Source organism: Orbicella faveolata, unplaced genomic scaffold (assembly GCF_042242905.1).
Source record: "Orbicella faveolata isolate gen_17 unplaced genomic scaffold, um_ofav_v1 contig_1, whole genome shotgun sequence".
NCBI lineage: Eukaryota > Metazoa > Cnidaria > Anthozoa > Scleractinia > Merulinidae > Orbicella > Orbicella faveolata.
The window spans coordinates 21,213,992-21,225,106 of NW_028301536.1; the positions used below are offsets into that span (position 1 = coordinate 21,213,992).

General features: G+C 39.0%; 2 protein-coding genes across 2 annotated transcripts; one reads left to right on the forward strand and one right to left on the reverse strand.

Moving 5' to 3' along the window:
• The first annotated feature begins 279 nt into the window (after nt 1-279).
• LOC110044760 (galanin receptor type 1-like) lies at nt 280-2,336 on the forward strand. The gene has a single exon (XM_020750338.2). The coding sequence runs from the start codon at nt 864-866 to the stop codon at nt 1,956-1,958; it is 1,095 nt and encodes a 364-aa protein (XP_020605997.1). The 5' UTR covers nt 280-863; the 3' UTR covers nt 1,959-2,336.
• A 2,220-nt stretch (nt 2,337-4,556) lies between these two features.
• LOC110044770 (C-Jun-amino-terminal kinase-interacting protein 1-like) lies at nt 4,557-11,075 on the reverse strand. The gene is made up of 8 exons (XM_020750348.2): nt 10,135-11,075; nt 9,368-9,410; nt 8,424-8,490; nt 7,635-7,748; nt 6,628-6,693; nt 6,442-6,515; nt 6,199-6,297; nt 4,557-5,818 (listed from the first exon to the last, which is right to left on the reverse strand). Exons 1-8 carry the CDS (start codon nt 10,811-10,813, stop codon nt 5,746-5,748), a joined length of 1,215 nt encoding a protein of 404 aa, XP_020606007.1. The 5' UTR covers nt 10,814-11,075; the 3' UTR covers nt 4,557-5,745.
• Between the last annotated feature and the right edge of the window lie 40 nt (nt 11,076-11,115).

Below are 11,115 nucleotides of genomic sequence, written 5' to 3' on the forward strand. Positions count from 1 at the left end.
TAATAGTCAAAACATATCGTACTCAAGTTTTGTTTTTTTAACCCTCTATCTGAAGAGCAATACAAAGGGCACTTAATTGCTATCGTCTTTTCCCTGTTTTTCCCTCGCCTCGAAGGTTTGATTTATAGGTGATTTTAAAATGTCATTGTACCAGCTAAATTTTTTGAAGCATTATCGCCAAGCACCTCTAGCAGGTGACTTTTGAGGAGTACCTCACACGCATTTGCACGTTAAAAATAGAGAAACAGTCTCTATGGTTCGGGCATTATAGATTGACTATAACAATTTGCAGGAGAGATATACTACCTCCTGTAAAATTTTACTTAGCTATATTGGCGCACCTATTGGCGTGTTATTCCGGCTCTGTCAATATTGTCACCAGAGACCACACCCACACACAAATCGTTTCCGCAGTCAACAAATTTACTCGAGCGTTGAAAGTTATTCAAGTCACGCCAACACGTATTAAACCCCAGAGAAGATGAAGGTTTTGACATCATCCCTTGTTGGCCTTCAAATGTCCCTTTAAAGGAGTGCGTGTTTCGGCGAGGCATTAACACTATATCAGTGGCTGGTAATTAACAAATAACCTGATAACGGCCGGACTGATTACGTTATCAATCCAGGCCAGTGGGCCGGAGGGACTTAGCTGTGAACTGTAATGTGGGTCACCTTTAAGCGGGCACACAATTTGCAAGGTAATTATTGACCCAAACTTGAATTAGCTCTAAAATAAGCATACAAATTTAAATTTCTAGACGATCCATGAATATTGTGATTAAGTCTGCCACAGAGGATCTACAAGCTCGACTCTCTTTGGGCAAACTGGTGTTTTTACAGTAACAGCAGGAAATCTGGCAGAAATGGACTCCAACAAGACAACGTCGAATTTAACTGCCGAGGCTTCAAACATTGCAACACTGACCATAATCCAACTGGCATTCTACTCAGTGATAGCAATCATTGGAACAGCCGCAAATTTAGTCTTGTTTGGTGCTCTACTGAGAAGGAAACATCGAAGCACAAGCGAATATTTCATCCTTAATCTGGCTGTTACCGACCTTATGACTTGTGCTGTTGGTATCCCGCTAGATATGGCCGTTATTTTAATCCAGCACTGGCCATTTGGGGCGTTTATGTGCAAAGTTGTGTACCCATTTCAGACCGCTCTGATTGCAGTTTCTGTGGCTACTTTAACTTGCATGGCTATTGAGCGGTACAGAGCGATTATGACGCCGTTCAAACCAATGTTGACAGTAAGGGTTGTAAAGATAACAGTATGTGTAGTTTGGTGTTTATCTGCTGCGCTTGTGTCGCCTTACATTGCCATTCTTAAATACAAACACGATGAGCTCAGCTGTACCGAAGCGTGGCAAAGTGACAATCACCCGAGAGTGTTCACAATGTGCGTGTTTTTACTCTTCTATTCTCTGCCTCTTTGCGTGATAGCTCCTGCTTATATTTGCATTGGATTCAGATTGCATTTAGACGACAAGAAAATGATACGATTTGACAAGAGGCAAGGAGCTGGAAATCGACAGTTTCATAAGCTGGTCAGGCAGCGCACAAAAACCAATATCATAATCGTGAAAACATTTTTATTCGGTGCGGTGGCGTTTGCCCTGTGTTTATTGCCTTATCACGTTATGTGGTTGTGGCATGACTTCGGTGATGGCGCCCAGTGGAATCATTTCTATGATGCGTTGGTTTTTGCGAACGCTTTGGTTTACTTCAACAGCCTGGTCGATCCGTTTATTTTTGGGGGTACAGTGATGCGACATAATTGGCGAAAAACGTGTGCCGCCTCGCCGCTACTCAGATGTTTAAACATTAGCGTAGATAATCGGCGAAACACAAACAGGAACAGATCCCTAAAACAGCACCGCTGTGACGCTTTAATAAAACAGCCTTGCTATAAGCTGTCAAACAGGGACCATGAACGCACCTCATCTGTGTGATCACGGATCATTAAACCGGTTATGAGGTTTTGTTATATTTCGCTCCGTAGCTCGCTTGAGTTGCTAAGCTGATCTGGGAAATTAAAATCAACGTGGTTTAATTCGAGACTCCGAAACTTTAGACCATATGTTGGTGTTTGGTTTCTAAAGGCACAGATTAAACAGGCACAAATTTTCCTTTTGGAAATGCTGGTTGTGTAAGATACAAATATTTTTAATGTCGAATGTTGAATGTTGAACTCAAACAGTAATTCAAACATATACAAATATTCTTATTCACGTCTATGTAAATATCCACTAGAATTTATTCACTGTTAATAGTCGCATACCCAACTAGGCGCCGAATTTGTCAGTTAACTCATCACGTTAAGTTTTTTTTCATTTGACCCTTTTCTATTTTAGCTCTATACACCCAAAGGTTAGTTGTACCTGCGTCAGCGGAAGCCTGTCCAAGGCTCTCGGCTGGTTGGGGAACGCCGAAGTCAGTAGCGAAGGAAAAAACGTGGGAAAACTAAGGGGTGGGTGACTAAGCCTGTTTATCCTTTTCTCGCCCGCTTACTTGCCCGGTTCCAACTAGCCTAGCAGGCATATCAGCGCTTTGCCTCCTCCTCCCCCGTATAACGCCCGCTACTCATGCTAGGTCCCACCAAAATTGAGGTCTCGTCCATACTACGCAAGAGAAATTTGAAAACGGCGTTTTCACCCCCAATACGCATCAAACGTTTTCCTTGCACGCTACGCCGGAGAACACTGATCGCCAGCGCCAGCGCCGGAAAAGCTTGAGGGCACCTTTGAGGGTTAGGGTTAACCACTTGATTATTAAGATGCCATCGCTTTCGAAAACCTTTGTTTTCAAAATGTTTTTGTTCCACTGTAAAACGCAAAGCCATCGTTTTCAAATTCCTCCGGTTTGAAGAGCGTTTACGAAAAGCTCCGTTTTCGGTCAGGATTAGATTGAACGGTAGGCCTAACTGTAGAAATAAAGCTGCGTTTTCAAATTTCTCCTGCGTAGTCCGGACAGCCCCTGAAAGCCTGGATTCGTGCCATGTTTAAGCACTATACTGAATGAGGGGCTATGTGACGTGTACATGGTATGTCAAGTAATTTCTTTTGATATACAAAGAAGCCTTCAAATTGAAGGAAAACCTGAATATATTAGGCTTCAAAGGAAAAGCAGTTATTAAATTGAATGTAATAAAGCAAAACCAAACTAATCACTCTGCCGGGCCGATCACAAATTACACAGACAATCCAATGAACCAATCAAAACTCAAAGCAATTACATATAACGGACGCTAAGCGCGGGAAAACGTGTGCGCGCGAGAGTCACGATTGTTTCTGGGTGTACTTCTGATTGGATGACAAAGTGACGCGAGTTTTTTTCTTTTTTTTATATATAAATCAATCGCTTCGCGTAGTAATGCAAAACCAAAGCAAACACAGGTCGAATCACGTCTGGTTTGGTTTTCGATTGAACCAATCGCCGTGACACAAAACCAAAACAAATGCGAATTATAAAGGTCGGCCCACACGAGGGGACAAGTCCCTGCGACTAGTCTCCTGAAGAGTTTACACGAAGGGACTGGTCGCAGGGACTTGTCCCACGAGCAGTGTACATGAAGCGTTTTGATGAACAAGTCGCAGGGACTTGTCCCAAAAATTCAAACCAGTTTGAATTCGTGGGACTAGTCGCAGGGACCAAATTTTAGCCCCTGCGACTAGATTTTGCAGCAAAAATCGCCAATTCACGCGATGGGATTTGTCCCCGCGACTTGTTGCAGGGGCTAGTCCCCTCGTGTGTACTGACTTTTATAGGTGCATCTCCTGACCAGAGAAGTTCCAGAGTGGAAGAAGTACCGCAAGTAGCCTCAGTTATCCGTTAAATGAGCTTTTTTTTTTTTAAAGAAAAGCGCAAATTTTCTCCTAAACTTTCGATTCTTTTTCGCCATAAATCGGTCCAGTTGACCATTCTTAGCCTCTAACGAGCAAAATTTGGCTCGATGAAGGAATTCATACATTTTTGGTTAACTTATTCATAGTCGTTCACGACAGGCATTTTCTGTTGCCATGCTTCCTCTATGAGCGTAACTCCGTGCTCCACAATTGAAACCAGCACAAACAACCCAGAGTCCCCCACTTTGCTCTGGCGGACGAAAGGCTAACACTCGAAACGTCAGCCTCACAAACTCGCCACCTGACGGTTAATTTGCCTTTATCGACTTCATACTGATAAATCAAGCGTTTCGCACGACGCACTACTTACTGAAAAGATCCCTCAAGAAGACTACTCTTTGACGAGGACATTTCAAAAGCTCAACTGCGTGCCGAGCCAGTAACACTTAAGCTCTTACAGTGGACTCGGACAAATAAGAGCGAGAGGAGTTGTTGGAATAGATTGAGGATTCTTAGCATTAGGTGCACACCAAAGTGCTAATGAACGCGTTCACCATACCATATGGTAGTTGAAAATAACGGCTTTTCCAACATGAGACAGTGGGCTTCCTTTATGCCAACTGGTGATTAATTAACCAAGATATTTTTCAAGAAAGAGACATCTGAACATGTGCCTTGGCGGAAAAGAACAGGGTTACACAACACTCGTGATTATTAAATGGTTTATTTCATTCACGTTTAATTGAAAACCAGTATACAACCGATCTGCTATTGATACAAAACACTTTCACTAAACACGTGTCACAAGACCGTTTTTCAATTAACAAAGTACAATTGCTTTTAATTAAATACAAGCTGTATTGCAACTAAGTGATTACTTTATTCCTGAATTATGAACTTCCACAGAAAGAAAACTGTGGAAATAGAGTAAATAATGACGGTATCTAAATGGTTGTCGAGTCTGCAATGTGGGCCGTTTTCGTCCAACCTCGATTAATTTATCATTTATTTTCTGAAAGTCTGACTTTTAAAACCATCATATACCACATAGTTCCTATGAAATATCTTTTCGGCACAATCTATGGACGTTATTATATAAAATCAGAATGCTTCTCATAAAATTATCAAATTATAAATTCATTCAAAGGGAATTACTGCAACCGCAATGACGCGGTGTTTTAGTTTTCTTGTATAAAATTTTTGCTTATCTTATTCTTTCCAAATTATATTTGACTAAACATTCTTACATGGTAGAAATTAGTACGTCTTTGCTTTTATAAAGCTTGTTACACTCTCTTTTAATAGTTGCCTTGATATGTTTAGTAACGCCGCATACACATCAAGGAAAAATACTTGCAATATATCTTCAGTTCTTACGAACGTGGAGAGTACAAACTGGATAGTAACAACAAACTTGCACAGAGCTCATGTTTTCAAAAACTAATGTTTAAAATCTTCATCTGCTTCATAACTTAATTAGATCGCTGTACTGTCTTAACTATTTTAGTATGTATTTTTAACAGGAAAGAGACAGATCTGGAAACGGTCTTTCTTCGCAAAATATCAAACTTCTCGTCAAAATCCATAGTTCGCTTCTAATGCCTGGTTTGAAATTCATTTGGTATTAGATAAGCTCTCTGTACTCAGCAGTACATACTATTTTTATTTGCATACAAAAATATAAATTAATAGATATATTTTTTCCCCGGATCGTTGTCAACTTTGTTGCCACTTGCGAAACAAATGAGGAGAAGACTTTTCGTTTCCCCGAATTCTGGAGCTGCTTGAACAGGTTAAAGCATTTGTCACTCAGATTGGCATATAAATTTGTCAAATAAATTGCTGTAAAAATATAAATCTTATTGTCTTATCATCGTGACTGTATTTAGAAAAGTCATTCGAAGTAGAAGTCTTCTATGGGAGCTTGGTAGTCAAGAAATTCAGCGTAAAACTTCTTGAAGGCACGTCTGTTTAAAAGAGTGAAAAACAATGATTAATATTCACTTGGAAGAGCTGGCTTCTTTTTACTGCCCGCCCAAAAAGGGAATGTTGAGAGACAAGTAGCAGGACAAGAAAAACGTGACAGTTGCACGATCACGAATCTACGGGAAAAATAAAAAAATCTCATCTCATTTGCATTATCTATTCTCAAGTTGATGGGATTACCATGTTAGTAACAATAAAACTTTCCAATTATGTCAAAAACGATACCAAAGCGCGCTTTATTTGTTAACCAGTTTCTCTACATATAGGTGGGCAAGGCTCTCGTTTTCCAGATAGAAAGACAAAAATAGGCTAAAAAAAAGAAACAAGGAAACTAACAAAGGCGTTTATCTTAAGGTCTTACCCCACGGCATTCGCCACTGGCTCGGTTGAATATTCTGACATAAACACGTGACAAGCAAAACGGTGATCTTCAGGATGCTTCGTGATAAAAGCGAAGAATCTGCCATCAAGGAGAAAGAGTAAGAGTAAGTGAGCGCACAAGCTCGCATTAAATTTCGGCGAAAAACAAAAAAACTCACACCGTTTTAGAGGTACACGCCTGGTGATAACATTACGCGTATCAAAAACGACTTGTCCAACTTACCTTGCATTTTGTGGATGACAACCACAAAACGTTACATTCTTTAATGCAAAGTAGTGACATTGTGTTGAAGATTCCTACAATGGCAGATAAAGAACCAATCAAGACGGAACATTGCAGTTAATGTAATTAGAACTCTACATCATTAAAATTTACAATAAGCTAGCAACATTATCAATAATTACAAACCTTTGAGTCTTTATCTAACAGCTTTCCTAATTTACGTTTGCTTGATTTCTTGCCCGATACAGAACCCTGGGGTAGGAAAACAAGAGAAAATAATTTACTCTACAAGTCGTGCTCACATCCTGCAAATAGAATTATAAGAATGCCAAGTTAGAACTATGAAGCTCCTGTAATCATAGGTTACTCTACTTGCTCCTATGTGAAAATGAGCGCTCGAGACACCACAGTTCCATACTAACCACATAACTACTGCAAGTTACAGAGGTGACAAATTCCTTCAATTCCCAGTTTTCTTCAATTTTTACACCAAAATTGGACGAGATTTAACTCTGAAGGACTTCGCTCAAGTTGTCCAAACGTCAGTCACCAACAACAGTTCTTGTCAGAATTACCCTTACCTTCACAATCACAATATACAAACTACAATGTACACATTGACAAATTAATCTCTTATGGTACAGTAATTAACACCTGTGGAATACAAAATGTATAAACAGCCACATAATTACCTAGAATGATAGGTTAGTACACGATGTGTAGAGTGGGTAATGTCTTTGTTGCTTTAGCCCCTTGCATGCATTGCGAGTCAATGGTATTAGACACAGTTGGTGCATGTGTAGTAGGTCAATCTGTTCTTTACGTCAAAAAGATTTCGACCTAAATTAATTTGTTTCAACCTTGATTAAATTTTTCAAATACATTTTTCCCCTCTTTTGGAGGGTGGTGGGGTCTTAAAAAGAATAACATCCACACCTACCCCTCTCAGTTCTAACCTACCCTATCCTGCCAGGATCACATATCAACCCCCTAATCCTACCCCCACCCCCCCTCCAATCATTTGAACACCTGATTTCAGATTATGTAGTCCACCTTCATCCCCACAATTCTACGCAAGTAATCACTACAAATTTCCTCATATTTGTTAGTGTAATAAGTCATTGGTCCCAGACCCACCCTTTCCCTTTGACACAAATTAACCTAGGTTGAAATAATTTGTCCTACATGTATACCTTTCTTCCTTCAGCCGCCTGTGGGTGTTCAATTATCTTTATTCCTCTTTCACTTACATCCAGAATACAAGCTGGGGGCTTGGAAGCTGAGGTCAGTTGATGCTGTTTAACAATCTACATAAAAATAAGTGTTTTCCGATGAGAGATTGCATTAGGATAAATTGACAATTTCGATTAAGTTTTGGTTGAAAAACAATGTTTTCATTCTTTTGTTCTTGTTAATCTGCACCTCATTTGTTCTAAGGGTTAGTAGTCTCCTACACAGCTGCTATTTGGGTCATCACGTGCAAGCCCCCCACCCCTCACCCCACTTAAGTAATGGCTACATAGAAGACTAAAGGGCTAGGGGCATTTTTTGTGTTCTATATTCATTGTTTTGTTTTGCAAGCTATAAGTAACCTTGTAAATGGTGCAGGTTGCACCTAAAGTTTGAATAGACTACCTCAATAATAATTAAATAAAATTCTATGCTTGAGATAAGAGATAGTGTCATTAGAATATTCAAATAGATAATATATTTTAAATTACTCATAACATATGATGCTATGAATATTTATAAAATTATCATTAGCTTTATACCTAAGAACAAATAAAGTTTTTATGGATGAGAAATTCCTGCAAGTAACATTAAAGTACCAGGTTTGTACCAAATTGTTTCATCTTTTTCCATGCAGTGTTATGTTAGCATTATAGACATGTATCTATTGCAAAGAGCTCCAGCTACCACAGACTCTGCATACATTATTCTTAAAATGCTCATTAATCCAGCTACAAACTCTTATACTGTACCTCTTTCATAGCATCACATATGATCTCATTTCCCTTGAAGCCATTTACCTCCACTGACCCAAGAAACCTAACATTTACGTTCAAAAAAAGTCACATGGGATGATGCTATCAATATGGTCTGCAGCACATGCACACATGTAATATCATCTGTCTGTACATCTTTACCGCCCATAAAATAATATTCGTTTCACAATGCCACGTCACGCATCAACAGGGGTTTCATTAAGGGCAGCACTGGGCAAATTGACTAGCTGTGATGATGATTTTGCCCGGCTGGTTTGACCACCTAGCAGACAGTTTTTCCTACAAAGAAGTTCAGTTGAAATAGTTTTGCCCGCCTCTGAAAACCAGTTGCCCTTCTGCTGAAAACATTAATGAAACCCCTGCATCAAGCACATGTGCTGAGGAACTAATATAAACAAGTATAGTTATCTGTACATGGGAACATTTTGTGTGCAAATGTGTTAAGTAAATGGATGGTCCACTTTGTTAAAGAGATGACTAAGACTTGATCCAAAAGATTCCATGATAGCAGAATGATCATAGAAAGCTCTAAAGAAATCTATAATTATGCTAACTGCTCAGTCATTTCTGTAGAGCTGTTATCAGTTTAGAAATTATTGGGTCAGATAATTGGCACACGCCTTAGTGGCAGTTTTCTAACTTGGGAGTACTTAAACGACCCTCACTTTAGAAGTGACCAATATAAAATATAGACATATCAAAAATATTTTGCAACATGGCTTGCGTCAATTGTAAATCTAAAGCCTTGGGCAGCTGGTTAGGTATTTTCTGCAAGCAAACTTTTTTGAGTCTTGCACAAGAATTTGAGACTCTGACATTGACTTGCAAAATATGATGTCTGCAAAAACCCAGGAATTGTGACTATGCATCGCTCCTCAATAATAAATGAATACTAAGTTATTTATCATGACTTATATTACCTGACACTGAATTGATTTACTTCTGCCTCATTAACAGAATTATCTACAACAGAAAAAAAAAGATTCAAATATACTACCTAAAAAAAAACAAAACTTGTCCAATAAAGAAGTTTGAAGGGGTGATTTCATCCATTTCACAGTATTACACAGAATTACTCTTATAATTTTTATGGTCTCTTGTAAGATTGTGCAAAAATAATATTCAATATGTACCAAACTTGATCAGTCTCCTTTGGAGTCCTGCATTTGTGACACAGAATGTAAAATTGAGGGCTGAAATACATGACGCCGAGACCCTTACTTTCAGTGAAAGGTCAAATACGCATATATAGCTCTTAATATAGAAAAAAATCTATAAATTAAGGTAGTCCAATATGATAGTTGAGTGGTGATTGTGCACATATTATGACTCTATATCAACATGACCATTCAGTTTTGTATATTTAGGTAACATCCCTGATGCACTCTTGAATCAAAGCTAAAATTTAATTTGATAGTTTGTTTCAGATTTTGTTTGAATGTGTGTAATTTCAAGGTTACTACAGGAATACAGAAATCAAAATTAAATTTACCAAAGTAAGCACAATTATTAATTACGAACAATTTTGCCTGTCAAAATATGATTATGTCACATGTGATTGATATACAATCACTGTCACTTGTATCAATGTAGCTATTAACCAGATCAAAAATTAATTTAATTTAGAACAGGTTCAAAGTACAATTTTCACTTTCTTTTGTTTTTCTTATAAAAATGGTAAATTCACCTTGGACTGCACCTCCTCGCAGAATATCAGAGACGTAACGTGAAGGAAAACATCCCGAATCTCCTGTTCGCAAGTTAATCCCTTCAAACCACAGATCTTCACATTTCCTACTGACATAAACCGCATCCCCAGTCTCCAAATTCACTTCGTCGTCATGCCGGGCCACGAACTTGTACACTGCAATGTGAGTTTGTTTTGTTTTTGATCTAGTGAGGTCATCTTCAGATGACAAAGAAGAAGTGGTGTTACTGCTTAGTGAAGAAGACCTGCTCAGGCGTTTAGAATTTAATGTTTCAGACGGTTGAAGTAGCGACGAAGTCGATCGACTTGGTGTGGAATTATAAAGTGATTTCGGTGTCGCCGGTAGAACTCTCTTACTCCGTTCTGTTGCTGTTGGTTGAGTTGACGGGCTCATCGGTTTCCGTTCGACGGAATTTCCGACAAAATGAGACTGTTTAGCATATCCGTTTTCTTTTTCGCTCAAAGTTTGGCTGGTCATTTTGTTGGCGTTTATATCATCCGTGTTTCTAAGGTTCAAAGATTGAAGCTGTTCTTTTACGCTCTCTGTATTGCTTTCCACAGTTTCGTATTGTGAGGTTATATTTCGACCAATTATTTCTCTTTTACCTTTTTCAGCTGAATCAGTGTCCACAAGTGCCGAGGCTGCTGAGTTCAACATCGCCTAACAAGTTGACCTTTTGAAGTTCGTGCCTGATCTCGAACTATCAAATATTGATCACATATTTTGTGTCTTTGCGCAACCATATGACTTCACATCTCTCCGGTTTGAGTGCTTGAACACGCAGCCTCCCCCTTTTCACGTCATCTGTCGGCTTAACAACAACAGGGCAAATACCGATAGCCGTAGGATGACTTTCACATACAAATACAAGGATCAAAAGTCTTACATTTATGTAAATATCGATCGTCCGCATTCCGCTAGGTAACCAGGCCTGAAATAGACACTAGCAACCCAGCAGT